Raw genomic sequence first — 27,344 nt, forward strand, 5'->3', positions numbered from 1 at the left:
CCATCCTCGGGTGTTGGAGGTAGTTCGGCAGCTTCGAGCAACCGCCGCCTGCTGGCGCGCGTGCTGCTCGCATAAGCTGGCGTCGGTGCTTTGTATGTGTCAAACTGCTTGCGCGTCCTGAGCTCAACATCAGTGAGCTGGTCGTAGAAGACTGACCCCATCGCCCTGCAGTTCGCGCAGCATTCCTTTGGCGAGCTCGCTCGCATCGTCAGTAAAGCCAGCTGTGAGCGTGGGGGTCGACGTTTTGGGCGAGCTGGTATCGGGCGCAGCTCGTCGCGTTCGCTTCGATCGTCTGCCTGGCATTGTACCTTCGCGTAATTTGGTAAAGAGATCGTCCATGACGCTGGCAGTCTCTTCCGGATCGATTGCCGGCTCGGCCACCGCTGCCTCGGTCTTCGCTTGCGTTGCCTGCAAACTCCCCATGAGTCTGGTAGTGTCAGACAGCGAAACACTGACCTGACGGCGCTTCTCACGTGCCGCTTCTTCTTCGGCAAGCGTGGCGTTCTGTGCCTTGACTTTCTGTGCATCAGGGGCCCATGGTAAGCCCAACGTGATTCACAGCAGCCTCGCCACTACCTTGTAGGAGGTTGTGAAGACTTTGAAAATGCCGAAGAATTCCGAGCTCGTTGTCGGCCGATGATCCTCGCCAAAGTAATGTAAAGTCTCGCTGAATTCGGCTCCCGCAAGCGTGAAGAGGTCGACGAGTGTCTGTAGTCGATCATCGGCTTCGCGCACAAAGGGAAACATCCTGCGAGGGTAGCCATCGTCGGGCTGAAGCTTGTCAATATCTTCGAAGTTGGAGCTGAGTTCGCTCCGAACGCTCTTGAGACTAGCGCGGAGCGATGCCATCTCTTTCCTACTGTCCTCAAGGCTCACTGCGCCAACGATCAGTCACAGCGATCGCTTAAGATTTGGAAAGTACCCTTGTGAGCCTCTGAAGGCATGGTCAGCTCATCAAGGAAGCCCTCGATGCTTTGGAAACGTCGCGAAACTGTCCGCTCGAGGAAGTGTAACAGCGTGATGCCATTGGATGATTTGGTGTCGACCATCTGCCATACAGCTGTCAGACCATTCTTTGCTTGCATAGTCATAAGATTTACCTTGTTGATACTACTGACTCGAAAGCCGAATGCGCCGCCTTTGAGACCAGTAGAATTGAGAAAGTTACCGATCATCAAAATTAGGTTGAGCAGCTCTTTGAAGCAATCAGCCTTCTTTAGTGCTCCGCAACTCGCCAGGATCTTGTCGACGCTCTCCTTGAGTGTCGCATATGTCTCGTCAAAGCGTGCACGATAGAGCATCCCCGTTACGCGCTGCTCTAGCCGTTCAATCTTGAGCAGCTCGACCATGAATCTGTCTGCGATCTGCAGAGTCGCAAGCACATCGTCTGTTGCATTCCGATAGATGTTGAGCTTGCCAATGTCCTCTGACGAGGGTAAGATAGGCTTCAATTCGCCCAAGAAAGTTTCTGTGCAAAGACTCTCGTCGAACCTTAGTATGCGGCTGGCAACGTCGCGAACGCCGAGCGTTATGTCGCTGACGTCGGCAGGGAGCCGGCCGCGCAGCAGCATCTCGATCTTCTGCCTTGTCAAAGTGCTGAGGACTGAAGTTAAGATTTCCTTCTTCTTCATCACTTTGGGCACGAATTGCTTGGCCTTGAAATCCTCCTCCATGGTCTCCAGCGTGCCATCGGAGGATAGCAGCCGCGCGATCTCTGCTTCATCAATATTGATGTCTGCCCAAACTGTCTTTGTCGTCTGGCCTTTCGCAATATTTTCCCATTGCAGCTGCTTCATCTTTTGCTTTGCAGTAAGATAGACATCCTTCTTGCCGTTCTGACCCGCATAGAATGTCGTCTGAGCCAGCATACCTGGCGGCGGAGGAGGGGGTATACCCGGCGCCCCCGGTGCAGGCGGCGGTGGCGGCACTATCGAACTGCCCGCCGGTCCCACAACGCTGCCTCGAGGAACAAACATGCTGCCCTTGGGCCCAATCACATTGCCGCCTCGACCGACGACCTTGTCGCCCAAAGCGAGCTGTACGACACGGCCGCCCGGAGGCATCGGCGGAGGAGGAGGCGGAGGAGGTGCTGGTATACCCGGCGCTGGCGGTGCCGGCGGTGCTGGCGGCGCGGGTGGAGGAGGAGGCGGCGGCGGAGGAGCTGCTTGGTCAGTGCCAGGCACGAACGGAGGAGGAGGAGGAGGAGGCGGCGGCGGCGGCGGTGGTGGTGGCAAAGACGGTGCGGCTTGAGCTTCCACCGCGTCAGTGTTGGATGCAGCCGCATCCTCAGATGCTTGTAAATCGGTTAGCCGCTTTGCTGATCGTACAGGTCGAGGTGTGGGCGAGCCAATTAGAGGCGATGCTCCGAGTACGTCCCGATCACGCCGGCCGGAAGGACTCGAAGGCTCGCTCTCACCGGCAGACAAATCTTTGGGATCCCCACTTTGGGTACCGCGCGCACGTATTGCGTCGAGTATGCCTGCCGGCACGGCAGTCCTTGCAGGTGACTTGTGAGGCAGGCCTCCCGGCGAACCAAATGCTGCTGCGTTCCTAGCAGACTCTGCTGGCGACGAGGCGTTATCTGTATCATCGCTGGTTGGGCTGTGCACGCCTTGTGGCTGTGGAAGATTGAACATGTGCTCTTCTGGCAGGAGTACGGTACTTACGAGGTTCGTAGTACCCACACGCAAGGCCTCTTCGATCTGCTGACGCGCACGATCACCGACATCCTTGGTGATTCGACTCTTTCTGTCTGACTTGTCGCGTTGGCTCTTACCCGAGCCAGAACGCTTAGGTTTGTCGCCTTCCAGAGTTCGACCCTCGAGCCTGAAGACTGCTTTGGTCCGTTGCAGCTTCTTCTCCATTAGATCCATGAGCTCTCTACGATCGAGCACACCCGTCTCATCCTGGACCATTTCGAGTGCACGTGTCTGCTTAAGCATAGTGAAGAGCTCTCGCATCCTCACTTCTTGCTCCGACATCTCGCGTTGGTGCTGCCGTTCGCGCTCGTCCATTTGACTCTGCAGCGCTTGCGTCGTCTGACGAGAGATTGCCAGCGCCTGCTCAGCTTGCGCCAGCTTGGCCTGAAGCTGGGCGGCATCGCCGGATTGGTTTTGCGACAGATCAAACGTCAAGGCATCTTTGTCGCGCTGTAACCGTCGCGCAAGTTGCTCGAGCTCTTTGTTACGTTTCTCGGCGTCTTGTAATCTGTCAGAGTCTGTAAAGCGCGAGATCAGATTGGCGACGTTTGTACCGAGTAGAGATCTTATGTCGTCATCGGGCCCGCTCGTGCGTTCCATCGCGACTGAGCTGACCATCATATCGATCAACTGAAAGCATCGCGTCTGCGTCTCATCGTCCGAACGAAGCAGGAGCATGTGCTGCAGCGCCGACAGGAAAAAATCGAAAGAGCGCTTGCCCTGCAAGTTGGCAGACAAGACCTGAACGACGTCGCGTGGATCGGAGAGCTCCTTGAGAGTGCCAGCTTGAAAGCCGGACAGAAGCTCGGCATGATCTTCGGCGGAAGCAGACTCATACTGCCCAATCTGACGCTCGATCGTGCTATGATTGAAGCTTTTCAGCTTCGCGAAAATTCTCTTGAGACCCGAAGAGTCGAGCTGAGAGCGCAGATGGACCCGGATTTCACACTCTTCTGGTAGCGAGACGAGCGAATTCATGAGCAGCAGATTGGCAAGCGCGTAGTCGCCTAGCGCGCCATCCAGGCCAATGCCGCCCGAAGCGAGGTCCTGAGGGGCGCGCGATCGCAAAAGCTTCACCTCTTCGCTGACACCGACCAGACTGCCCATCTTGCCCCTACCATCAATGGTGGCTTCGAATGTACTGAGCCAAGCATCGAAGCGGGTAGTATCGTTGCGCACCGCTTTGAGGTTGTCGAACGCTTTGAGTACATAGTGATGGCCTTGCGGATATTCCCAGTGCGCCAGAAAAGTCAGGATCTCGACAACGGTCTTCCGTGAGGCTACCTGGGCTGAGACGAGAGAGAGTGCTACGCTGGATATACATACAGGATGCTGTATCGCGTCGTCTGCACCAATCTGTCAATGTAGTCCATCAGCGACGCTAGCGCTGCCGCTCGCAGAGATTATTGACCTTGTTGTTAAGCAGCGTTTTGAGACACTTCAAGATCTCATACTCGAGCTGATGATCAACTTCGCGTTTTGATAATGGCGCTTGCCTGTTCAAATTCGCCAATGCGTTTGCCAGCACCGACTGGCCTTGCATCTCGATAAAGGAGCGTAGCCATGAGATCTCGTATGTGCGTAGGCCAACATTGAGGTTAGCTACTGCCCGTGCGTCGATCGTATTGTCCAGGAACTTTGCGAGATAGTATTCTGGCTTGTCCTTTTGAGTTCGTGAGGAAGATTTGCTGGATGTTCGTACGCCGCCGATACTGTGCGGGATGTTTGCACGCTTGGCGGCCTGGTGCTCGCTCAGCCTGTGCGTATGTACGAGCTGCCACTTCTTGTCGACGGACCAGGACAGCATGTCATTGAGAACTTTATCTCCTTGTCCTTGGAGACCTCTCGTGAATATCAGCTCTTCGAACATACGCTCGATCTGTTCGTCCGATTTTGGTCGTGGAAAGTGAAAGTCGGACGCTTCGCTCGTCATAGACAACGAGGCCATGCTAGGTGCAAGTGAGACGACTGACGGCGCGACGGATGCCGCCAGTGAATGTGTCGAGTATGTTGATGAGCGGACAGACGTGCGCGATGGATCGAAAGCATTCGGTGGGCGATCGAGCGCCATCGAAGTTCGAGGCTGCAAGTGCGGCGGCGCCGAGAACTGAAATTGAGAGGGTATCGGTGGCGGAGATCTGCTGGCAGTGGGATAGATAGCCCCTTGCACGGTAGCAGACGAGCTTGATTCTCGTGATGGCCGCTGTGGCAGTCCACGGTCTCTTTCTGAGATGCTGTTGCGGCCTGGTGCGTCGCCATTGATTGATCTATCGAGACCGATTGATCTATCGAGACCGCTTGACGTGCTTGCATAGAGCGCCGAACCATTCAGAGGAGGGACAGCAGGTATCGGCTCAGCATGTATCTGCCTGAAAGCAGGCGGACGATCGATTGACATCCTGCCATTGTCGGCCGACGAGCCATGAGAATAACTGCTTTCTCCAGATAGGACATCTTTTCTCATGTCGCCTCTGCTTCTCGCTCGCTTGATAGTGCTCGTGGATGTACTGTGCTGCATTGCAGTAGCGCTCAGCTGATGTGAGCCATTGGGACGCAGCGAGGAAGCGCTTGACGGTCTCCGTTCGGGTGCAGGCGGCGAGAGCGGCAACGCGCTTGGCGGCAGCGCATGTTGAGTAGAGCTCCTGCTAGCCACCGAGCTTGCTCTACTCACGCCGGCCAGTGCCTCGTAGTAGGCCAGAGATCCTTCCTCTGGCGCCTCGCTGACCGACTTCTTCTTCTTGCTTGAGAACATCGCGACCACGTCAAGTCGTGGGGGCTGCTCACTTGCCGACTCTTCTTGGAAGCTGACTATCGCATACAGCCCGCCATCGCAGCATCGTCTAGAACGCCAGAGACTGAATGCGAGCTGCTATGAGGCTCGTCGTGTGTGCTCGCGCTCGTCGCGTAACGAGATCGTCCAATCCAATTGACGTGGCAAGCCGGCAAGCGACACACATCCGGCAAGATGGCATCTGCGGCTTACGTGGACCATCTCATCTCTCGCCTGAGAGCAGACGTCGACTTTCTCGAGAAGCACAATCACCTCAGCGAGGCAGATGCACAGACTATCCGCACTAAACTACGATATGCTGGCACGAGCACAGCCTCGACTGATCTGGCTTCAACAGCTGCGCCAAGCATTGCCAGCCTGACCCAAGAGACCAACAACCTCGCGTTAGCAGTTCCCAGTCCTCCTGCTGCGAGCCGCTTGCCCGTCACACCGCCTGCCAGGCCCGCCTTGCCCGTCAGATCTGACAAACCTCGCACGAAAGCGCTGTGGTCATACACCGGCCAGACGCCCGACGATCTCACGTTCAATGAGGGCGACATCATCGAGGTCATCAAGGTAGAGAACGAGCACTGGGAGCGCGGCACCTGTCTGCGCACTGGCCAGACCGGTCTCTATCCTACAAACCACGTCGAACGTTTGCCGGACACAAACAGGAGCACCTCATCTTTCAACTCGATCCCTCCACCGCCGCCCATGAACACGTACAACAGCTACCAACAGCAGCAACCATATAGCGCCCCTCCGCCTCCTGGCTGGCAAGGACAACCCATCAATGAAAAGTGGCAACCCAATTATCAGCAGCAGCAGCAGCAGCAGCAACTCCAGCCTGCGCCTCCGCAAGTCGTCGTGCAGCAGCCACCCAAGGCAAGCTCATTGCAAGTGCAATACATACCCGGGCTGACGCCTATCTCTCACTTTGCAGAAGCATGGCTTCCTCTCGGGCTCGACGGGCAACACTCTCAAGCACAGCGCTGTTGGTGGCGTCAGTCGTTACCTCTTTGTTTTTGGCTTGCGCTGACGCTCCGCCCTTAGCTTGGTTTCGGTGCAGGCAGCGCTCTCGCCTCGGAGCTCGTCCATGGTATCTTCTAGCTTCCCTCATCATGTTCTGTGGAATCACTGCATAATGTACATTGTTTGACAACCATCGAGTGTTACATGCAACATAAGCGCCGTGCGTTATATGTCTATATGACGCCCATCAATTATCTGTCTGAGCGTAACGTGCTCTGGTCTGTCGACTGAGCTGTACTGCATCAATGGCCAGATCGAACAACTTGAAGAGAAGGCCGCAGTAGATCACAATGGCGTCCACAGCAACGCCGAAGCCAATGATGGTCGCGCGAACACCGAGTGACATGAGCAACAGGATCAGGTGCTGTGCCGATCCCTTGACGCTCTGTCTGAAGCGCGCTACTGACACGAGAGCGATGCCTCGATTGACCAAAGGCGAATCGAACAAGACAAGGAGTGGCGCAGTGAAGAGGAAGAGAAGCGCTCTGACGATGTTCTCTCGCGTGACTTGCGGCATCTCCTCTTCGTATGCACGCCTGTGTGATGTCCGCAGGGTACCGCTTTGGGCAGAATGACCATCGGCTTGAGAAGTGAAAGTGTGTACGGTCGGTGTGCGTGGGTATCGTCTTCGTGCTTTTTGTGCGGTGTCGACGTCTGAGAAGTAGTCTTCATCGCCAGGTACGTCAGGCTCGCCGTCTTCCGAAGCGCCGATGATGTTGATCGCAGGTCCAGCTTGACAGTTGAGCTTCGAAGGGCGTTTGCGTAGGTAGGCAGGACGCGGCGGCAGAAAGAACGACACTTCCTTCGGCTTGCTGGGTGAGTCATCGCTTGCACCCGCGCGAAGTTCAGAAGCTGTTTTGGCTCGTCTGAGTATTGGCGCTGGTCTGAGAGGAGGCGATGTTGTGGGTACTGCAGAGGCAGAGACTGAGCGCAACGGTGACGACGCGCCTGAAGCTGTGTTGCTGCGCGGTCGCATGCTTGGTCGTACAAACTCGGACTGATAGTGCGTTGGCGTTGCTGAACCACTCTGCTCATCCACGCTTGCCCTGCTAAGCCTCGGCAGGATTTCGACGAGGATGGGTTGATCAGAGGCGGAGACATCATCGCCGTACTTGTCCAGATGGTCGACGAGATCAAAGTAGGTGCCCTGGGACGACTTTTGTGGTACGCCTGACAGATTGTCGTCATCGTCTGTGCCATCTTCCACCCAAGCAGCTCGCCACGATACGCCTGGTCCGGTCAGTCCGGGCAGAAACTTGTTGTGCACAGGCGAGCTGGCGTCATCTTCGTCATCGGAAGTCAGGGAAGTATTGCACTCTTCGCTTGATGAGGTCTGCGTCGCACTAGGAGTGCCCAGGGATGAAGTCGACCGGAAACTCGCTGAAGACAGAGACCCGAGGCTCTCATCTGAGGCCGTCCTGGCGTGTATCGAATGTATGAGCGGCTTCGCTTGCACTGTTGCTGCACTATCGCTTCGTTGATGGGACCCAAAGTCTTGCAGGTCGAGCAGCATGATCGTGCCGTCCGCCATGTTGCCGTATGAGCAGACTGTTGCGCTGCTCATTGCGTCAGCCTATAATTCTCTCTGGCCGATATAATTATGCGCACTATGTTTGAGATGCAGGCTGCTCCGCACAGTCCTGCTGAGGCTCGAGCGTGTCGCGGTGACAAGATGGAAGAGGCCGTGTGAGGTCGAAGCGTCGTGCTAGATGCTGGCGACGAACACAAACGACCAGGACACCAAGTTTGCAGATGGCAGCACTGGGTCTGGCCGAGCCAGTGTTGCCAGACACTCGCGACTCACAAATGCGACGATCAGCGTGAAAAAGGTCGTCGACGCTGGATGACACGACGAGGTGTATGCGTGTGCGCCTTTGCCTTCTTCGGCGACGACAGGACAATCGCGTCGCGCGTTCGACGATCCCAAACCTTATTCGGCAGGCTAGAAGCTCACGGTTGCGCTCAGGCTCGCGCTCGCTCAGTCCTATCGCACCTGTAGCAGAAATGCATATGCCGTTCTGTGTATCTTGCGAGTCATGAGCAGTCTCATTCTGAGTATCACGCCGAGCGAAGTCGATACTGCCGCCTTGCCGACGGTATTGGCGACAAGTGCCTCGCCACTGAATGCGCCAACGTCTGCAGTCACTTCGACATCCTCATCGAGCAGTCAGGCGGTAGTCAATACACCGATCCATCAGCTGCCTCTCAACATCATTGCCATCTCCGCTGTCGCTCTTGTTGTGCTTCTGACAGCGATTGTGCTGGCCTTCAAGGTCATAGAGCGAGCAGACCGACGACGAGACGCTGCACTGACGACATTCGTACATGCGAAGACAATCAAGCGTGTGTGGCCAGATCGAAAGAGCGAAGATGAGAAAACTGGCTCATGGTCGAGCGCAAGCAGCGCGATCGAGCCAGTCGCTTTACGACTGCCTGTGATCGGTCAAGTGCGGTCGCCCGGCACACCTATCATGACCGAACAGCCTTCGCGCAAATCGCAGCGCCCGAGTCTGTTTGACGATGCGATACGTGTCGACCAGACCATAGAGAGCCGATCAGATCCATTCAAGCGATCAGTGGTCGCGGAAAGGCTATCCGAAGAGACTGTGCGATCGATTCGTACACCAGCGCGACCTCCTCGTCCGGCCAGCTTGTCGCTTTCTGCCTTTCAGTGGCCACTGGCGAGTGCCAAGAGGTTGTCGCCCCCTCCATCTATCGCTAGCTTCGATCATCCCTTTGACGACTCGCCGCCGTTCTCGAGCTCGGCTATGTCAACGCTGAGCCAGAAGCAGGCTTTTCAATGGCGATCAAGATTTGCCAGGCTTGCTTGGAACGGTCGTAGCTTCAGCATTGCGTCCAGTCGAGAGTCTCTGGCAGATCCGAGCGTCAAAACGTCGAGCTGGCTCGAGTTCAGAGAGCGTGACTAGCTAGCGAGTGTATTTTGTTGCCTTTTGCATCACCATTCGTTCAAGCCTTTGACGCATCCAGGTGCTCGCGTGATACCTATTCCGCCGCGCAAGAGATCCGGAATGATCTTTCCATTCTTGATTGTTTGCTCGAACTGCAAGACGAGGATCAGCCGGGCTTGATAGATTCCTATGGAGCGCACAATTTGCTTGATATCGCCCGGTGTGACTCGACCATACCAGACCATCGTACCTTGCGGGAAGGCAAGGATGACATTGCCAGCGTAGCGATGTCCGCCAATGTGAGAGCACTTGACGACGGCCACCCGCGCATGTCGTGTGTCCTCTGAGATTTCCCTCAATCGATTCTCTACTGCTGCTCCTGTCTGTTCTGCGTCTATTGCATAATCTTCTATTGGTTTCTCGTCTATCTCGTCTAGATGCTCATCTACTTCCCATCCTTCGTGGGAGCACTCCTCCTTGATCTTGTCAATGAGCAACGGCGCAGCAATGGAGCATTTCTTGTCTCGTCGCTTGTGAGAGCACACGAGCATGGTGACCAAGTACGGCAACGGCTGAGAGCGCTCGTGACTTGCAGGGTCAAGCTGGCCCGTCCTGCGCGTCGTCGAGACGAGATGACGCTGGACAAGATCTGCAACTGGCTCCGGTTCGTTCTTGACTCGCGTGATGATCTTGTAGTCCGGAAAGATCAGGACCGATTGCGAGCTCGGGGTCGATAGATGACTTCCGTTGAGGATCGTCACGTTCGACGGCAAAGCCTCGTCGCCGTCACTTTCGCGTACCAACGAGGGATGGACGCCCGAACGTTCTTCCTCTGCAGCTTTGGACAATCCGAGCTTTTGCATAAAGCTACTGCCTGCTCGAGGCTTAGCCGGCCGTCTGATCCGCTCCGGCAGCGCCTTGAGCTGCTTGCTGTACTGCGCTTCGATCGTGAACGCAAGCGAGCTCTGATCGTCCATGACATCTCGGGTCCAATCGGATGCGCCGGTCGAGCAGACGACAAGCCTTGCGTAAGCATTGACTGTGCCTAGCAGCTTGGATTCTTGATCTATCTCCTTGTCCGTCGCTCGGCCGTAGCTAAAGTCGCAGTCCTCCTGACATGCGTCATCTTGACATTCGCTCGAAGCCGACGATAGAGGTACCCCTTGCGCCTTGAGCTGTGCGAGAATGGTGGCCTCGACCTGAGGTCGCTTGATGTGTGACACCATTGGCTGTTGCGAGCTGGCTTTGAGTGATCGTGTCCTGAATTAGCCGAGTCACGCGTACGACGCACGACGTGTTGACGTCAATCGCTTGACATGCTCGATCTCTCGTGCCAGACCCGACTTGATTCTGCAGCGTCTTCCCTCGTTTTGTCCGCAAGCGCAGCTCCCCTAGTATCCTCAAACACTTTCGCCCACGGACGCTCGGCCGGGGACTCCACTCCTTAATTTGCGTGTCAGGTACCTCTCCTGTCGCAGAAGAGGTCATCCGTCTGTCGCCTCGATCTCCTCAAAAACTCTGTCATCGCCCGCTCGATCGCGCGAACTTCACCTCAGACGACCGAGCAGAGCTTCTCTCGCCGAGGCTAGCGTCAACGAGATGGCGTACAAATCAGATGACAAGGTCGTCATCGCTGCTGAAGAGCATGCAGAAGAGCGAGCGCCGTACGCTGCCGTGACTCGTCAGCCACAAGGCAAATATACCATCAGCTCGCCGGAGGGCAAGTCAAAGATTCCCGCCATTCTCATGGTCACCTTTGCTGCCTTTGGCGGTCTCCTCTTTGGGTATGCGATCGCTCTTCACCGCTATTGGCTCATCCTGAAATTGACCGGACTGCGCAGGTATGATACCGGCTACATCTCAGGCGTCAAGGCTATGCCCTTTTGGCTCCAATCGTTCGGATCGCGCGATGCATCCGCACCCTCGGGTTACAGCATCACTACTGGCCAAGACTCGCTCGTCACATCCATTCTCTCCGTTGGGACGTTCTTCGGCGCTCTGATCGCCTATCCTCTGGGAGATCGACTTGGTCGCAAGCTCGGTCTGCAGACTGCCTGCGCTGTCTTTTCATCCGGTGTGGCGATGCAGACTGCTTCGAACAGTATCCCACTGTTCGTCATCGGTCGCATCTGTGCCGGCCTGGGCGTCGGCATGATCTCTTGTCTCGTGCCCATGTACCGTAAGCTTGCTCGCCATGTCGTCTGCGGCTTGCGCTGAAGTCAGGCACAGAAAGCGAGTGTTCGCCCAAATGGATCCGTGGCGGCGTTGTGGCTTGCTACCAGTGGGCCATCACGATTGGCCTTCTACTCGCCGCCATCGTCGTGAATGCAACCAAGGACATCAACAACAAGAGCTGCTACCAGATCCCCATCGGTCTCCAGTTCGTCTGGGCTGTCGTTCTAGCCGGCGGAATGGCACTCTTGCCCGAATCGCCTCGCTACCTGATCATGAAGGGCCGCAACGAAGAAGCTCGCCAGTCTCTCGGTCGTGTCCTCACCGCAGACGCAGACAGCACCGAGGTCAGTGAAGAGTTCGACGACATTGCGACTGCTCTCCAGCACGAACGAGAAATCGGTGCCACATCCTATCTCGATTGCTTTCGATCTGGTGAAGGTCGCAACGCGCTCCGAACGTTGACCGGCATCTTCCTCCAGGCGATGCAACAGCTCACCGGTATCAACTTTATCTTCTACTACGGCACTACCTTCTTCCAGCGCTCGGGTATCAGCAATCCGTTCCTCATCACGATCGCTACCAACGTTGTCAATGTCGGCATGACCGTTCCTGGCATCATGCTCGTCGACAGACTCGGTCGTCGGTGGATGCTCATCTACGGAGCTATCGGCATGTGCATCTGCGAATATCTCGTCGCCATCATCGGTGTCACCATCTCGACTTCAAACCAAGCCGGTCAAAAAGTCCTCGTCGCCTTTGTCTGTATCTACATTGCTCATTTCGCTGCAACATGGGGTCCGCTTGCGGTGAGTAGATCGCCCAGTAGCTCGAAGATATACTGATCCCGCGTCCCAGTGGGTCGTCTGTGGCGAAATCTTTCCTCTTGCTATCCGCGCAAAGGCCATGTCCATGTCGACCGCGTCGAACTGGTTCTGGAACTTCATCATCGGGTACATGACACCTTATCTCGTCGACGCTGGACCAGGTCATGCTGCGCTCGGGAGCAAGGTCTTCTTCATCTGGGGCACAACTTGCTTCGGCTCAGCAGTGTTTGCCTATTGCCTCATACCCGTCCGTGTTCGCGCGTTATCATAGAAGTGAGCTAACAGAGCAAGTCACATCTGCAGGAGACAAAGGGCCTATCGCTCGAACAGGTCGACATTCTCTACAGGCGCAGCAGCATCCGTGGCTCAAACGCGTACCGTGCGCAGATGCTCGCTGGTGACGTGCATGCTTCGGACGTGGAGAAGTAGTAGCATAACTGGGTATCACCATTGCATCTGGCTGAGTTTGTCGAAAGTCGTAGTGAACTGAGCGCAACATGCGATGGATCAGCGCGACGCGCGCTTGCAAGTCAGTGAAGTGACGGGACCGCAGGCCAGAGCGTGAGAGCGGTCGATTACGCTCTGAGCTGGCTCGCACTGCATTCTTGGATCTGCATCTGTCGAAAAGCTGGCAAAAGGTGCGTGTGCGGTGATGCGCTCAAGACAATAGCTGACGGGTATGGGGTCCTTGCCAACAGACGAGCTCGGCCACTGCCGGCGGTAGCCTCTCATGGCCCACCTACGCGGCCAACGACGGCAGTATGCGGGACAACAGGGAGCACAGCCTGAGCAGCGACACATCAAGCAAGAGTCATTTGACGCTGCCTCGTCACTCTTTGGCAATGCAGGCACGGGCGGCGACGACTTCTTTGCTTCTCCTGCCGCACAAGCGCAACAGAATACTCCCTTCCAGGCCGTCGTAGAGGAGCCAGAGCAAAAGTATGATCCTTACGCGGACAATGACGGTCAGGCGGCTTATGGCGCTCAGCAAGAGCAACCTCAATATGGCGCCTATGCGAGCTATGACGCACAGGCAGACGTCTATGCTGATTACGACCGCTCTCCCGTCAACGGCACGATCGACTTGCAACCTGCGCCAAGCTTCCAAAATTATAACAACACCTACTCTGCTCCTAGCGCGAATGAGCGGCGACCCTACCTTTACGGCGACCCACAGCAGAACGATTATGGAACGCTGCAGAGCGACGCCGCTGGCTACGACCAGCACGCCACTTACGGTGCTCCCACTGAGGATCCCTACACGAGCCAATATGCGGCATATGCGCCGCAAACGCAGAATGGCATTGATGAATACGGCCTCTCTGACGACGTCGTTGATGATGACGACGAGTATGAGAAATGGGTCAACTCAGTCTCTGCAGCTCCCTCCGCCCCACCGGTACAGGCTGCTCAAGCCACCACGAATGGGTACGGGGCGCAGGGCCTGGCAGAGTACGCTCAAACGGCAGCTACTCAGCCAGAAGTGGAAGACATTCAGCAGCAAGAGCATCATGCGCAGCAGCACTACGCTCAGCAGTATGTTCAGCCTCAACCCGAGGCTGCGATCCAATCACAGACGTACGCTAATGGCCATGGCCGCGCCTATGCTGCGCCGACTTCGCCTAGTGCCGCCTACGACATTGGTGCTTCTGCAGACGCATTACTTCCTCCGAAAAAGCCTACACCGCCAGTACTCGCCATCGATACTTTGCAGTATACGCCTGCCGAGCAAGAGGCTGCTGACGCCTTGGATGAGATTGAAGACGAGTGGGGACTTGGCTCGCCCAGCGATCTAGCAGAAGAGACGCCCAAGTCTGCGGAGTCTGGCGCACAATACGCTCAGAGACCGATGACGCCGCAGCAAACTGCGCCAAAGACACCAACGATCCTGTCGCCTCCTCCGCCGCCGCGTATGCTCACACGTCAGCCTCCGACACCGAAATCGAGCGCTAATGGTTTCACCTCTGCCCCTGCTCAGCCAAAATCTCCCTCGATCAAATCTCCGCCTGCGTTTGCGCCGCCTCCGAAGTCCTTCAAATCACCGACAGCGCCTGCAAAGGCTAGTCAGATCGTTGCTGCCGCGGAGCCTGCGTCGAGCATGGCGATTGCGCCGCAGCCAAAGCCGGTGCCAACAAGTATGAAGTCACCACCGTTGCGAAGTCTCAAATCGCCGCCGCTAGTCTCTGCACCAATCAAGCTGGCAGCGCCTGTGCAACAAGCGGCGGTCAATCGGCCGCAGGCACCTATGCCGCCGCCCAGTATGCCGACTGTGACGAGTCCAAAGCTACAGCCAGAGCCAGCCATCGATTTTGGCGGAGACGATGACTGGGGCTTTGATGACGAGGTCGCTGTGCCTGGTGAGGATTTTCTGCGTTCCAAAGACATGCGCTTACCAGAAAGCAGCGTCAGCTACGCCGGAGCCTGCCCTGCCAATCGGGGAGCAAAGTCCAAAGGTGCCAGAGCTGCGAAGCCAGTCCACCGAGCTGCAGAGTGAGCCCGTCACGACAATGGCAGCGACAGGAGTTCCCAGCAAGGCGCCAGTGGAGCCAGTGCACGACGATCTGGGCGAAGATGGCTGGCCTGAGGTGCCAGAAGACTTGCTGCAGGAATCAGTCATGCCTGAGGCTATCGCCGATACTTTGCCTGTGCCGACTTATCAGCCCGTTGAGAGCGAACAAGTCGCAGTACAAGCAGAATCTGTGCAAGAGTCTGCTGAGATACCAGCAGAGGAAACGGATGCACACGCCTCAACCCTACCTGCAACTATAGACGATCCGTACGCTGCTTACTCTCAACCGCAGACTGTGGCCAGCTACGCTTATGACCCATACTCACCTTACGACGATCGGCCGGCTCAACAGCCGCTAGGGGCCCCCGACTTACACGTGTCTCCTTCCGCGAACGCATATGAGCCAGATCAGTATGCACCTCTCGAGCCGGCGGAAACCGAATACACGCAGCAAGACTACAGTAGCACTGATTATACGTCTCAGCCGGGGGACGTCGATCAAGCTCCGCAACATTATACACCTGAGATGGATACGACACGAGCGCAACTCATCGAGGACCCATATGCTCAAGCTCCAAGCGACGTGGGACGCTATGCGCAGGAGCAATACGCGCGTGAGGCTCATACGATCGAGCCGTATCAGCAAGATCAGTATGCGCAAGATCCATATGCGCAAGACCGCTATGCGCAAGAGGCAGAGGGTCTGGGGCAGTATGCAGAGGACCCGCAAGGGGCGCAAGCGGATCATCAGGCGGCAACTTTGCTGGTCAGCGAGGACACGTCAAATGGCTACGCGCAACCTTGTGATCCATATGCGCCCGCATCATCGCTTGCCCAAGAGCAGCCGGTATCGACCTACGAAGTCTACGCAGCGCCAAAGATGGAAGACTCCTACACGCCTTCTGTTGAGGCCTACCCGCCGCCCAATCTGCCACTCCATGCAACGGCTGCCCCGCGCGAGCTGAAGCGTGAGGTCGCTAGTCCACCTTTGCGACCATCAGAGCTGCCTTCAAAGCCTGCGAGATCGAGCAGTGACGTCTTCGATCCCTACGCGCTGCCTCGGCCAAAGTCTCGCGCTCGGGCTGCGCTCCGACCTAACATGTTCTCACCGCCGACGCCTTCCCAGAGCCAGCCAATGCCGACGTCAGCTGTATCACAGTCTGCACAGATAGCCGATCATCCAACGGTAGAAGTGGCAGCATCGATGTCTCTACCCGAAAATGAGCCGCAAGTACAGCCATCGCCCCGCGCATTCGAGTTCCAACAGCAGAGCGAGCCGTACAGGGCAGATCAACTTGGGAGAGACGAGCGGCCGCCAATCCCTTTGGCCTGCTTCGCATTCGGTGGTAAGCTTGTGACATGGTTCCCGCAATCGACCGCGAGTCTATCGAGTGCTTACGGCCAGCCTTTCAATTCGACCGTCCAAATTCGTCGAATCGAGACAGTTATGCCGAAAGCACCTATCAGCACATTCAATGGTCCACTGTTCATGGATGGAGGCTCGCGTGCGAATCATACGAAAAAGCGCAAGGAAGTTCAGCAATGGCTAGATACGCGCGTAATCGAATTGGAAAGGCAAATCGAGAGCCAGGCGACACTGGTCACTGGTTTCGACTACGGCTCTTCTGATGCTACACGTACCTCAGAGCGCGTCCGAGCGATAGAAGAGAAGCTTGTCATGCTCAGGCTCGTTCGCATCCACCTCGCGCACGAGGGCAAAATCTCCGGACTGCCGGCCATCGACGATGCTGTGCGCGCCGTGCTGCTGCCTGCAAGTGAACAAGAAGGCGTGGAGAACTCCCTCAGTCTTCCAATCGCTGCACAATTGTCACACGGGCGGCAGGCTACTGGCGAATCAGCAATTGCATCATATAGCATTATGCCGAATGACGTTCAGCTGCTGCAGAAGCTGTTGGTACACGGCAAAAAGCAGGCCGCTCTGCAGCACGCGCTCGATAACCGGCTATGGACTCACGCGTTGCTTATTGCAAGCGCAATGGATAAGCAAACGTGGCAAGATGCAGTTACGGAATTCATCAAGGATGAGCTAGGCCCGCAATCCGGCGGTGGGAAGGATACAGAGGCTCTGCGCGTCGTCTATGGTCTTTTGTCGGGCGCTGGCGGAAGCGCTGTCCATCAGATCGTGCCGCCTCGCTCGCTCGCGTTCTTGACGATGATGCCATCTGCGCCTAGTCAGCTTTCTCTGCCCGGCATGGCCATCTCGCGGGCTGCGACACCTGCATTCCAGCGACAGGCCGATCCAGATGCTGTGCCTGCTGTGCCAGCCGAGACTCTCGACAAGTGGCGGTCAATTGCGGCAGGTATAGTAGCCAACAGGACTGCTGGCGATGCACAGGCATTGATCGCTCTTGGTGATCTACTAGTGCAAAACCAGCGTACTATGGCTGGTCATTGCTGGTAAGCAAGATATTGTCCTGATTGCTATTGAAGCTGAGCTCGATGCGCAGCTATCTCCTTTCGCCGATCGCGAATATACTCGGCGGACCAGATATGGCCGGAAGTCGCTTGCGTGTCCTCGCTCGACATTCAAGTCCGTCAGTAGAGGATAGCATCGAGACTGAAGGTGTCATCTTGACCGAGATCCTGGAATATGTCGCCGCGCTACTACCGACGCCGAAAGGTCAAGAGCCATATCCAGGCATGGCGCACCTGCAATCATATCGCTTGTGGCATGCCTGGCAGCTTACGGAAGTCGGGAACAACTCGCAAGCTCTCAGGTATTGCGAAGCGATCACAGCGACACTGAAGCAGCCCTCCCGCGCGCCGATCTATTACCATGCCGCGCTTATAACTCAGCTACAGGATCTCAGCGAGCGGCTCAATGCGACTCCGCAGGTCGACGACAAATCCGGCTCCTGGGTTACGCGTAAGATACAGAGACCGACGCTAGACTCCTTGTGGTCCAACGTCGGCAGCGGCTTGACAAAGTTCGTTGCCGGCGAAGGTGACGAGGGATCTGCATCGCCAGTACCAGCTCCGCAGCCGCCAACGCCGGTGCAAGCGACTGCCTCTCTGCCCAGCGTCGGACCCTTCTCGCATTACAGCAGCATTTCACCCGGCGTCATCCCGCCGGTAGCCTTTCCGAGTGGTGCTAGCGAGCCAGAGGATCCTATGCCTGCTGGCCGTCAGTTTACCCGCGGTCACGCGCATCAGCGTTCAATCTCGCTCAACGTCACGTCGACGTATGGACCGACCACCTACTCTGCGCCTTCATGGGCGACTCAGCACGATCCGTATGCGCCATCGAATCTGTCTCACGAGACGACGCCTCGAGACTCAATCGATTCGTATGCGCCGCCCACGTGGGGCGCTCATGATCCGCGAGCAATATCGACATTCGAAACGGTGCAAGAGAGCAATGAAGACGAGAGCAACGCTTCGCTGTCAAGACGCGATGAAGACGACGAGGATCTGGGATTTGGCAATTCAAAGCCGCGCAAGCCCGTCAATGATACCGATGAGCCACAAGATGGATCAGCCGAGCCCACATCAGCGAGCATCAGTCGTTCTACCTCTGCTGGGCCACGGCCAGGTGAGAGCAGTCAGTCGCGCCTGGCTATTGCGGTCAGTATTAGCTAATGTGGCCTATGTCTTCAGCTCTCAAGCCTTCGCCGTCCTCTTCATGGCTCGGAAGACTCTTCAAACGTGATGGCACAAGTCCGGGACCGATACGAGCCAAGTTGGGCGAGGAAACCAGCTTCGTCTTCGATCCTGTCTCAAAGCGGTGGGTCAACAAAAAGGTCAGCTCACTGCTGTCTTCACACTTGTGCAGGCTGACACGAAGCGTAGGCCGGAGCTACAGAGAGCGAAAGCGCTGCTATGCCACCCCCGCCACCTCGACGATCTCAAACGGCGTCGCCTGGCGCTTCTATGAGGGCTGCGCCTCCCGCGCGCTTCACCACTGTATCACCGCCTCGGTCGATCACAGAGGTGGCTTCGCCCGTGACCTCGGGTCCACCGCCGTCCCTGACGCGAAGCATGTCTGCTCTGCCGACCAATCCGGCGGTCAGCAGCATCAAAGCGAGTGAGCCGCCACCTTTGCCCTCACCGCGAACGTCAAGCGCGGGCAACACGCCGCCTCCACCGCCGCCGAGCTCTCGACCGGGCAGCGTGGGCAAAAAGAAAGCAGTACGAGCAAGATATGTAGATGTGCTAGCGCAGCAATAATGGATGACGATGCTTTGCTCTGCCCACATCCTTACGTGATAAAGATATACATAGTGACAACGTTATCTAGTGAGCGATCAGGTCAGCGAGTCTCGCTCGTCTTCGGCGAGTGTCTCGTGAGTCGCTGCAGCTGGCAGTATCTCTGTCGTTATTGCCGGTTCTGCAGTCGGTGCAGGCGGGACGGGACGATGACGAGCTGGCAGTGCAGGAGGTTCGGCGACGGTGACTTCTTCCGCATGAGGTCGAGCAGGCAAAGCAGGCGGCTCTGCTTCCTCGACAGCATCGGTGAAGCTGTTGTCCTCTGGCCTCTCTGGCTCTGCAAGCTCGAATGCGTCAGAGAAGGGCGAGGGAGCTGTCTTGCTACCGGCCGTCAAAGGTGGCTCGTCCGAGAGATCATGCTGAGCTAGATCGCCCGTGTTGTCAACCAGTAAAATTGGCTTCTGTCCGTCAAAAGCGGGCAGAGCTTCCGTGGCAGACTCATTGTGATCCACATGAGGCAGATCGGCCATGCTCGGGCCATCGTTGACTTCGGTTACGGCATGACGAGCTGGAAGGGGCGGCGGTACAGCAGGGACTGCCCGACGTGCTGGAAGCATCGGGGGCGCATCTTGTAGAGGTGCGCCAAGATCGCCGTCCTTTGCAGAGACGGCATCGTCAGAGTAGACCGAATCCGCGCTCGAGTCTGCCGTGGTACTGGTGAGGTAAGCTGGTCGAGGAGCATGCAGGTCCACGTCACTTGGTGATCGCAAGGGACTGTGGAAGCGCGGTGATGAGATCGAGGGCTCGGGGGATGAGAGCGCTTCGAGTTCTGGTCCTCTGAGGACTGCCGAGTCTGTCTCGCGCATCTTTCGATTGATGTCCGGGTCATCTATCCCGAAATCTGCCAGACGAGCAGCAAGCTCCTCGCGGTCTTTCTTGTCCTGCTCGTCCTCTGCTTCTGGATCGAGTCGATGCGGTGGCGCAACATATTCGTCGGCAAGCGAAGCGCCTTGAGGAATGAGATCGGTGGCAGTAGCCAGGCCGGATGCAGCTTGAATGGTCTGGATGAGACCTCTGGATTCATATGGGACCGGCATCTCGCCTGCGAGGATCTCTTTTGCAGAGACGCGGCGGTTATAGAAGCGTGCATTCTCGTCGTTTCGCTCGATGACGATGTTGCCGTCGAGCTGTAAGCCGCCGTAGAGACCTCTGCTCTTCGAGTATGACCATACCGGGGAAGCCTCCACGCCGGCCTCGAGAGAGACGCCGTTGCCGATAGGACCGGCGGCGACGCTGAGTTCTGCGCCTAATGTCACGCGCGGGTTGGCGAAGGAGCGAACGGCTGCTTCTGTCCTGAGGATGAGGACGACGTCATAAACCTGTGCGTGATGGATCAGCATGCGATCCTGACAAGGTACAGCAGGAGACCGACATCGACGCCGGCCAAGAAGCCGAACCCTATGACGTGCAGGAGGATACCAGATGGGCCAGACCAGGTACCCGACGCGTCTTTGGACATCACAACGCCACTGCCACCCGCGCCGGAGAGGATGAAGCCAGTTCGAAAGACGGTGAAGATGCATATTCCCCTGCAGCTTGCTAGTGCAGACGAGGGGATCTTCTTGATGATGCGTTGCTTCTTCTTCTCGTCATAGATCGTGTCTTGGTGGTCCAGATTGCCGGTCCTATCGAGTGTAAAGGTGCGCAAGATGCGAGCAGCTTTGGAACACTCAAGGTCGAGACTGGTCGGATAGAATGCCTCTATGCCGAGCTTAGCTGCACGGCGCAGCAGTCAGCCTTTCGTCCTCCTGCTACGGCCGAGTGGGCTAACCCGTTTGCTTGTTGGAATAGTGGCCAATCTTATCGGCCGTCTTGTAGAGCTGCAGGCACCAACATGAGCTCGCTACATGCAGCACAAGCTGCTAGCGTACGCCATCCCAGCCTGAACGTGTGACACTCTTGGTCTTTCCCCAGAAGCCCGGAGACTGACTGCCGGATGCGGTGCTTGCAGAAGGGAGTGCAGCGACAGTGCGTCTTGGCGGCGGCGGAGGCTGCGACATGCCGATAAGTGCTGAGCCAGGCGGCGAGTAAGGTCCGCGGCTGTCGCGTCATTGACGTTAACATTCGCCCTTGCCGTGGACTGGACGATGAGCTCGATGATGGGCACACTGCCGACCATGCGTATCATGACTGCACCGATGCGCTCGCTTGCTTCGTGTCGCCAAGTGCCGGCTAGCGTCGCTGCGCCGAGACTGCTGCGTCGAAATTACGCCAGCGAGTCGGACGACCCGATCGCACAGTCGCCGTTCTTTGCCAAGCTAGCCCAAGCTCCTGGTGCGATCGATGCGATAGAGAAGCTCACTGCCTTGCTCGAGCGAAAGACGGGCAAGTCGATCAGGACAGGCGAAGTACCGAGTGTGGCGGACTTGTACAAGCTGTCGTCGGATGAAGAGCTCAAAGAGGCGACAAAGCGGATCATGACCATCCTCAAAGAGTCCAACATCGAGTTTGACGAGCAAGATCGTGCGACGGCGCTCGAGGAGATGCGCAAGCTCACTTCCGGTCAAGGCTGGCCAAAGAAATGACAGCTCGACCCCCTGTCCATGACGGGTGACCAGAGCCTTCCTGCCGGCGTTTCAGCTCTGGCCTGCATCAGAGTAGCTTGCCTCGCCCGTCGTCAAGCTGGCACTACAAATTCAGCTCGTCGACGGCCTCCCAAGTCGAGCGCCGCTTCTTCGACCTGACATTTGTGCCAACACCCCCGACAAAGCTCAACGCTATTCCTACTCGCCCTCACCGAGTCCCAAAGATGCGCTCAGGTAGAGCAGCTCTGCTCGTCAGCCTCGTCCTCGCTCTCGCTTTGGCTTCACAAGCCAAATCTCACCATCATGGCATGCGCCGCTCGGCAGCCACCCATCTCAATGAGGCTGGTCCTTTGACCCAACGCTCCTCGGTCGAGCAGGTATGTCATGTCACGCCCATCAATCTCTCGTGGTGGTGCTGACGTCGAGTGATCAGGAGTACGAACGCCTCGCTCGTCATGTTCCTGCTGCCCGTCGTGGCCTCTTTGACATCCTCAGGCGGCACCCGTCCGAGCAGAGTCTAGCCCGTCGCGACAGTTCTACCCATGGCTCTGGTGGTAACGGCTCGGGCTCTGGCTCGGCGCCGGGCTCTGGCTCAAGCGGCAAGCAATGCAAGAAGCCTGCCACCCCGACCAGTGACAACGCTACGCCGCCTTCAACTCAGCCTTCTTCGCCGGCCGCATTGCCCAATCCACCTCCTGCACCTGCGAACCCAACCAAGACAACTTCACGTGCCGTTACTACTTCGGGTCAGCACATCGTGCCAAACAACAAGGATGTCACGGGCAACATCACCCCGGCCTCGAAGCCCACCTCATCTACTCCTCCCTCTACGCTGCCCAATACGCCCGCCCCGTCTACCACGCAGCCCGGTTCGCCTGCTCCTGCAACAACGGCGCCTGCAACACCTGCTACACCGCCTAGTGCTCCATCTGGCAGGACATGCAAGAGACCGGCTAACCCTAGCTCTACGACGACCCAGCCGACCGACTCTGATCTGCCGAGCACTTTGACCGCGCCACCGTCAAGTCAGCCTACACCGCCTGTCGCCGAACAGCCTTCGAACCCCAACCAGAAGGTGGTCTCAGAGGCCAAGCAGCCGTCTGGCGCCAAGACGCCCCTCGAGGAGGGTCACATCACGCCCGCTCATGGTACTCACCTCGGCTTGCACCTCACGCCCGAACAGACGGTTGGTACGCGACAAGGCTTCCAGACTTGATGAGCTCCCTTGCTCCTCCTCGATCTGTTGTAGGCCGTGCATGACTGAGCTGGCCTCGTTTGCATGCAATGGCTACATCGGCGTGGAAGGGATACCGTTCGCGAGCGTTGGCGAGCTGGGCGCGTCCTTCCTTTGGGCGGGAAAGGGCGTGGCGGGCAGGGTGAACTCGAAAGCGTCGGATTCGTCTGCTTCTGGTATACCGCCAGCTCGACTGCCGAGTCGAAAAGCAGCGCCGAGCTCCGCGAATGATGGCATCGACATGGCTCGTGACAGGCCTTGATTCTTTGCGGGCGTGGCCAGAACGAGGGTCTCGCTCGACACCGCTCCTGCTTGTTCGTCAGTCGTGGCACGCAAAACTCTCGTTCGCAGCTCACTCTTCGGACTGCTCAGCTTTCGCTTGTTGGCTTGCATCTGCTTGCTGCTGATACCCTTCTTGGCTTGTACCTTGGGCTGCGACTTCACCCCCACTTGTACTTCGCGATTCCTGAACAAGTTGCGACTGGTGATGCCACCACTGGTCGAGCGCGCGAATGTCCTAGCGTGCTGCTTGCTGAATATACTGTCTGCGTGCAGCAGATCTTTCAAGCCGGGTCGATTGTCACCTGTAGCAATCATTGCGCTTGTCTGAGATTCGCTGGCCGTGAATACTTTCGAAAGAGCGAGTGAGCCAGTTGCAGTGGTGCTTGAGGATCTACGAGCTTCGTCGACTGATCTGGCCAGTCGAGCTACATCTTCGACCGGCTGTTTGACCGGCGAGGTCGCAAAGATGTCGTCTGGCGACGAAGGAAAGAGGCGTTCTCGACAGGAGGCCAGTAGTTCGTCAGCAATCAGACCACTATAGTTTCCTTCCACGCAGCTTTGCCAGAATTGCTGAATTGGGTCGAGCGGCAGTGCACTGTCATCAAATGGCGACTCGGAAACAGTTTGACTGAACTCGTCAGATGTACCGATAGATGACATGACCTGCTGGAGCGCGAGGCGTTCTACGAGCATGTCGATAGTGCGCTCAGGATCAAGATGTGCTCTCGTACGTGACTTGTTAGGCGATGCTGAAGAAGCGCGAGGCCCCTGAGGAAACGGATCACAAACGAGCTTTTCGAGGAGAAGCAGTATCTGCAATTCAGCCCTGGTACACGCTCAGCGATGATCACGAGGGATGCCGAAAGCCTCACTCATTCGTTGCGAGCGATTTGATCCACTGATGCTTTTGCGAGTTGGTCCATCGCGTCGCTGTATGGGTCGACGCTGATTGAGAGGCTTGCGCCGGTGGCTTGTAGCGCTTCATAGCTTGGTAGATGTAGTGCGCCTCTGTGTCTGCGGCAAGACTGCTGAGCTGCTCCTCCTGAGCACCCTCCAACTCGTCTACGAGCTGTGGCATCTCTGTCCGCCAACGCTTGTCGAGCGTTTCGACGGGCATGATGGTCGCGTAGAGGAACCCAACGAGGGCATGTTGGTCTTCTGACGCACGCTGAGCCCGACTGGAACGCTTGCGTAGTCCTTCGGCATACTGCTTCATGGTCTGTTACCCAGGCCGTTGAGCATGTGTACGCGTACAGAAAGACAAGCGCCGACCTGCGCATCGCTGCTGGTGATGCAGCGCTCATACTCTCGTCTGAGCCAGTCGACATCTGACACTGCGGCAGGCATTGCAGGCACGGGGCAAGGTACATCTGCTCGAGATGGGGTCGTATTCGAGTGCCGCACTGGATGATCAGCAGCGTTCGAGACGGGTGCCGTTGGATAGCGCGGGTTCTCTGGCCAGGGAAGAGGGCATCCGTCGAGTTCTATGCGATACAGGAGCGGCTCCATGAGCGGCGCATGAGGGTGTGTCGGCTGTCCGTCTCCTGCAGGCGCGCGCTTCCTCTCTTGGTCTCTGTCAGTCGCTCAGCGGTCAGCCGTCGCAGCACATCGTCTAGCATGGCAGCAGAGGTCTCGCGCAGGTCTGCAGAGCCTGTGCTTGCAGACGATGATGAGCAGGTCATCGACCTCGGCCGGTCTGAGCAAGCTCAGCCTGAACCTCTCGCAGCGGCATCAGATCTCGAGCTGGGCCAGACAGCACCGACAGAAGGAGGGACGCAGCCAGCAGAGCCTCTCGTGAAGCGCAAACGAGTCATAGATGATGAGCAGTCTGTCAAGCGGAGCAAGCGCATGTTTGGCGTCGTCATGGGCACCCTCAGTAAATTCAAGGAGGATACCTCAAAGACGACCAAGGCGACCCAGAAACGCAGCGACTTTGAGCAACGACTGGCTGACAAGCTCAGAGCCGAAGCCCAAGAGCTTGCTGAGCGAAACGAACGCGCAAAGCGCAAGCGGATACTGAAGAGTGCTGTCACTGCAAAAGAGCTCGAGTATGACCTCATCAGAGCAGCAGTAGGATCATCATGCCGATCACGAGCGCAGTGCTGATGCAAGGTCACGCAGTATACCCGTCAGAACTCAGATCTCATCAGTCTAGCCGGCTTTCTGTGCGCGTCAGCTCCAAAGGCGAGTTCGAGCGAAAGGTATCTGCTCCGGCCGGCTCCCATGCCGTCGCTTCCCCAAGCAACCGTCTTATCGTCAGACAGCGTGGCTATGTACTACTTACCGAAAAAGCTGCTGCCAGCGCAGCAGGAGATCATCGACAAGCAGAAAGCCGAGGCTGCGCGGCTGGTCGAGGAATGTCGAGCAGCCTGGGCGACAGAAGATGCAGAGCGATCAGCAGAACTCGAAAAGCTCAAGCAAGAACGCTCAGAGGGTCTGGAGCAGATTGCAAAGGAAGAAGCTGCCATCAGCGTCAAGCAGAACAAGTCACAGAAAGACGCGGGTCAGCCCGTCCGTAATCCTGACAGCGCCCCGCCTGTCAAGGCTGAAGACGTATCAAATGCAATACAAACCGACGAGAAGAGCCCGATCGACAGCGAGAAGACAGTCGGCACTGCCTGACTCGTCTGACCATTCGATACAAACATCGGCACGACCGGCATCGACTGTTGTAAGACTTGCATCGCTTTACAGTAACGCTGCCATCCGCCCTTCGGTTGTATCGGCAGATCTGCTCTGCCAGAATCCGGCAGCCAAAGTGATTTCATCTTTCTTCCGACTACGGGCTTAGATTCGCGCGATCTCCGGACTTTTTCTGCATCAATTTCTGTTCGATCGAAGCTCACTCGTCATGACTCTCGCAGTATAAAGTCTCTCTCACTTCCTTGCTTCTTGCTCGTCCTTGCAAGCACCCAATAGCAATATGTTTGCACGAGTGGCGACCATCGCCATCTTGGCCTCAAGTTTCGTGTCTGCTGCCCCGGCGGCTGCAGATGTTCCCCTCAGCAAGCTAGGCGCTGGCGTCAAGGCACCCTCGACCGGCACCACCAACACGTCTGGCTATGCTGAGCCTATGCCAGCCGGCTTTGTCCAATCGCCCGATTATGCGGTCAAGAGCGACTTTGACTTTCAGTCGCTTGCGCTCGCTCTCCACCAGGAGTGGATCGAGCTCGCCATCTTCCGAGACGGCTTCGAGAAGTTCTCTCTGGCGGAGTACCAGGCGGCGAACCTGACTGCCGATGACATGTACCTCATCAACTTTATGGCCGACCAGGAAGTCGGTCATTCTCACGTGCTGAGCAATCTGCTTGGCGACAATGCGCCAAAGTCTTGCACGTACAAATACCCCTACAGCGATGTTCGATCTTTCCTCGAGTTCAACATCGAGCTCACACGCTTTGGCGAGTCGGGCGTATACGGTTTCCTCGAGAATCTCGACAACAGAGCGGATGCGCAGATCTTGCTGCAGTCCATCACGACCGAGGCCCGTCAGCAGATGGTCTTCCGTCAGCTAGAAGGTCGCTTCCCCATGCCAGTCTACTTTGAGACCGGCATCACACAGTCCATGGCCTGGACCCTGCTGTCGCAGTACATCGTCTCCTGCCCTAGCCAGCCTCAGAACCTGACCTGGACGATTTTCCCCCACCTGAACGTGACCGACACGAAGCCCCTGTCGCTCACTTCTGGCGCTGGCGTTTCGCACAATACCACTGCATTCTCCGCACCAGGCGATACGATCACGCTCGCATGGGACGCACCAGGCAAGAAGCAGGGTCCTTACGATCAGTATACCAAGAAGGGCGCTTACGCGACCAATTCGAGCTCGAAGTATGCTGGCTTCGTCTCGCAGTACAACGTTACCTGGGTCGAGATCAACAAGACGAGCACCTATGCGGGTACTGTCATCCAGCCCGGTGGTGGCGTGTTCAACCTGCTGCCCTCCGATACCGCCGTCAATGGCACCATGTTCATCGTGCTTGCGTCTGACAACCCCCACTTGACGCCTGCCAATCTTTCACTCATCAACAACTATATCACTGCCGGCCCCGCTCTCTATGCGAGCGGTTAGACAGGCAGATCTCCACAGACGCAGTCATTCAGAAGTCAAAGTCAGTCAGAGTATCATGGCAGAGTCGGAAAAGCATCAGGCCATCACCG

The 27,344-nt window shown here is 57.0% G+C and overlaps 12 protein-coding genes across 12 annotated transcripts; 7 read left to right on the top strand and 5 right to left on the bottom strand.

The window, feature by feature from the left end:
- Positions 1 to 18: 18 nt before the first annotated feature.
- Positions 19 to 5,593, bottom strand: L969DRAFT_66015 (uncharacterized protein). Its single transcript, XM_014710470.1, has 6 exons — positions 4,111 to 5,593; positions 1,101 to 4,055; positions 923 to 1,049; positions 577 to 875; positions 457 to 519; positions 19 to 408 (listed from the first exon to the last, which is right to left on the bottom strand). The coding sequence occupies exons 1-6, from the start codon at positions 5,449 to 5,451 to the stop codon at positions 130 to 132; spliced, it is 5,064 nt and encodes a 1,687-aa protein (XP_014565956.1). The 5' UTR covers positions 5,452 to 5,593; the 3' UTR covers positions 19 to 129.
- Positions 5,594 to 5,614: 21 nt separating this feature from the next.
- Positions 5,615 to 6,672, top strand: L969DRAFT_89935 (uncharacterized protein). Its single transcript, XM_014710471.1, has 3 exons — positions 5,615 to 6,354; positions 6,413 to 6,472; positions 6,523 to 6,672. Exons 1-3 carry the CDS (start codon positions 5,665 to 5,667, stop codon positions 6,577 to 6,579), a joined length of 807 nt encoding a protein of 268 aa, XP_014565957.1. The 5' UTR covers positions 5,615 to 5,664; the 3' UTR covers positions 6,580 to 6,672.
- Positions 6,606 to 8,310, bottom strand: L969DRAFT_199514 (uncharacterized protein). Its single transcript, XM_014710472.1, has 2 exons — positions 8,110 to 8,310; positions 6,606 to 8,057 (listed from the first exon to the last, which is right to left on the bottom strand). Exon 2 carries the CDS (start codon positions 8,030 to 8,032, stop codon positions 6,689 to 6,691), a length of 1,344 nt encoding a protein of 447 aa, XP_014565958.1. The 5' UTR covers positions 8,033 to 8,057; positions 8,110 to 8,310; the 3' UTR covers positions 6,606 to 6,688.
- On the top strand, positions 8,120 to 9,428 carry L969DRAFT_96465 (uncharacterized protein; the record flags this gene model as incomplete). Its single annotated transcript, XM_014710473.1, has 2 exons — positions 8,120 to 8,187; positions 8,546 to 9,428. The coding sequence occupies 2 exons, from the start codon at positions 8,120 to 8,122 to the stop codon at positions 9,426 to 9,428; spliced, it is 951 nt and encodes a 316-aa protein (XP_014565959.1).
- A 14-nt stretch (positions 9,429 to 9,442) lies between these two features.
- On the bottom strand, positions 9,443 to 10,688 carry L969DRAFT_199839 (uncharacterized protein). The gene is made up of 2 exons (XM_014710474.1): positions 9,611 to 10,688; positions 9,443 to 9,562 (listed from the first exon to the last, which is right to left on the bottom strand). The coding sequence occupies exons 1-2, from the start codon at positions 10,634 to 10,636 to the stop codon at positions 9,458 to 9,460; spliced, it is 1,131 nt and encodes a 376-aa protein (XP_014565960.1). The 5' UTR covers positions 10,637 to 10,688; the 3' UTR covers positions 9,443 to 9,457.
- Positions 10,689 to 11,009: 321 nt separating this feature from the next.
- L969DRAFT_53321 (uncharacterized protein) lies at positions 11,010 to 12,680 on the top strand (the record flags this gene model as incomplete). Its single annotated transcript, XM_014710475.1, has 4 exons — positions 11,010 to 11,194; positions 11,252 to 11,589; positions 11,640 to 12,391; positions 12,441 to 12,680. 4 exons carry the CDS (start codon positions 11,010 to 11,012, stop codon positions 12,678 to 12,680), a joined length of 1,515 nt encoding a protein of 504 aa, XP_014565961.1.
- Positions 12,681 to 13,139: 459 nt separating this feature from the next.
- Positions 13,140 to 19,106, top strand: L969DRAFT_53277 (uncharacterized protein; the record flags this gene model as incomplete). The annotated part of the gene is made up of 5 exons (XM_014710476.1): positions 13,140 to 14,766; positions 14,813 to 17,336; positions 17,387 to 18,480; positions 18,537 to 18,679; positions 18,729 to 19,106. 5 exons carry the CDS (start codon positions 13,140 to 13,142, stop codon positions 19,104 to 19,106), a joined length of 5,766 nt encoding a protein of 1,921 aa, XP_014565962.1.
- A 38-nt stretch (positions 19,107 to 19,144) lies between these two features.
- L969DRAFT_199583 (uncharacterized protein) lies at positions 19,145 to 21,201 on the bottom strand. The gene is made up of 4 exons (XM_014710477.1): positions 21,017 to 21,201; positions 20,917 to 20,965; positions 20,518 to 20,861; positions 19,145 to 20,464 (listed from the first exon to the last, which is right to left on the bottom strand). Exons 1-4 carry the CDS (start codon positions 21,143 to 21,145, stop codon positions 19,184 to 19,186), a joined length of 1,803 nt encoding a protein of 600 aa, XP_014565963.1. The 5' UTR covers positions 21,146 to 21,201; the 3' UTR covers positions 19,145 to 19,183.
- Positions 21,202 to 21,271: 70 nt separating this feature from the next.
- L969DRAFT_96470 (uncharacterized protein) lies at positions 21,272 to 22,886 on the top strand (the record flags this gene model as incomplete). Its single annotated transcript, XM_014710478.1, has 3 exons — positions 21,272 to 21,647; positions 21,704 to 22,047; positions 22,104 to 22,886. The coding sequence occupies 3 exons, from the start codon at positions 21,272 to 21,274 to the stop codon at positions 22,884 to 22,886; spliced, it is 1,503 nt and encodes a 500-aa protein (XP_014565964.1).
- Positions 22,887 to 22,958: 72 nt separating this feature from the next.
- Positions 22,959 to 24,695, bottom strand: L969DRAFT_19444 (uncharacterized protein; the record flags this gene model as incomplete). Its single annotated transcript, XM_014710315.1, has 4 exons — positions 22,959 to 23,212; positions 23,261 to 24,012; positions 24,059 to 24,405; positions 24,459 to 24,695. The coding sequence occupies 4 exons, from the start codon at positions 24,693 to 24,695 to the stop codon at positions 22,959 to 22,961; spliced, it is 1,590 nt and encodes a 529-aa protein (XP_014565801.1).
- Positions 24,696 to 24,749: 54 nt separating this feature from the next.
- L969DRAFT_105179 (uncharacterized protein) lies at positions 24,750 to 25,808 on the top strand (the record flags this gene model as incomplete). Its single annotated transcript, XM_014710479.1, has 2 exons — positions 24,750 to 25,256; positions 25,308 to 25,808. Exons 1-2 carry the CDS (start codon positions 24,804 to 24,806, stop codon positions 25,806 to 25,808), a joined length of 954 nt encoding a protein of 317 aa, XP_014565965.1. The 5' UTR covers positions 24,750 to 24,803.
- Positions 25,809 to 26,109: 301 nt separating this feature from the next.
- On the top strand, positions 26,110 to 27,255 carry L969DRAFT_96473 (uncharacterized protein; the record flags this gene model as incomplete). The annotated part of the gene is made up of 1 exon (XM_014710480.1): positions 26,110 to 27,255. One exon carries the CDS (start codon positions 26,110 to 26,112, stop codon positions 27,253 to 27,255), a length of 1,146 nt encoding a protein of 381 aa, XP_014565966.1.
- Between the last annotated feature and the right edge of the window lie 89 nt (positions 27,256 to 27,344).

The sequence above is a fragment of the Mixia osmundae genome (genome assembly GCF_000708205.1).
Source record: "Mixia osmundae IAM 14324 unplaced genomic scaffold scaffold_10, whole genome shotgun sequence".
NCBI lineage: Eukaryota > Fungi > Basidiomycota > Mixiomycetes > Mixiales > Mixiaceae > Mixia > Mixia osmundae.

What these genes read in the sequence shown, in the direction of transcription:
- L969DRAFT_199583 (XM_014710477.1), bottom strand. Translation starts at nt 21,145, where the DNA reads ATGTCGCAGCCTCCGCCGCCGCCAAGACGCACTGTCGCTGCACTCCCT. An exon ending in CACGTTCAGGCTGGGATGGC is followed by an intron (nt 20,966 to 21,016) that starts GTACGCTAGCAG and finishes TGGTGCCTGCAG; the next exon opens with CTCTACAAGACGGCCGATAA. An exon ending in GCTTCTTGGCCGGCGTCGAT is followed by an intron (nt 20,465 to 20,517) that starts GTCGGTCTCCTG and finishes CATCACGCACAG; the next exon opens with GTTTATGACGTCGTCCTCAT.
- L969DRAFT_199514 (XM_014710472.1), bottom strand. Translation starts at nt 8,032, where the DNA reads ATGGCGGACGGCACGATCATGCTGCTCGACCTGCAAGACTTTGGGTCC.
- L969DRAFT_89935 (XM_014710471.1), top strand. Translation starts at nt 5,665, where the DNA reads ATGGCATCTGCGGCTTACGTGGACCATCTCATCTCTCGCCTGAGAGCA. An exon ending in TCGTGCAGCAGCCACCCAAG is followed by an intron (nt 6,355 to 6,412) that starts GCAAGCTCATTG and finishes CTCACTTTGCAG; the next exon opens with AAGCATGGCTTCCTCTCGGG. An exon ending in AGCACAGCGCTGTTGGTGGC is followed by an intron (nt 6,473 to 6,522) that starts GTCAGTCGTTAC and finishes CTCCGCCCTTAG; the next exon opens with CTTGGTTTCGGTGCAGGCAG.
- L969DRAFT_66015 (XM_014710470.1), bottom strand. Translation starts at nt 5,451, where the DNA reads ATGTTCTCAAGCAAGAAGAAGAAGTCGGTCAGCGAGGCGCCAGAGGAA. An exon ending in GCCTTCAGAGGCTCACAAGG is followed by an intron (nt 876 to 922) that starts GTACTTTCCAAA and finishes TCGTTGGCGCAG; the next exon opens with TGAGCCTTGAGGACAGTAGG. An exon ending in TCTTCACAACCTCCTACAAG is followed by an intron (nt 520 to 576) that starts GTAGTGGCGAGG and finishes CCTGATGCACAG; the next exon opens with AAAGTCAAGGCACAGAACGC.
- L969DRAFT_199839 (XM_014710474.1), bottom strand. Translation starts at nt 10,636, where the DNA reads ATGGTGTCACACATCAAGCGACCTCAGGTCGAGGCCACCATTCTCGCA. An exon ending in CGGGCGATATCAAGCAAATT is followed by an intron (nt 9,563 to 9,610) that starts GTGCGCTCCATA and finishes CTCGTCTTGCAG; the next exon opens with TTCGAGCAAACAATCAAGAA.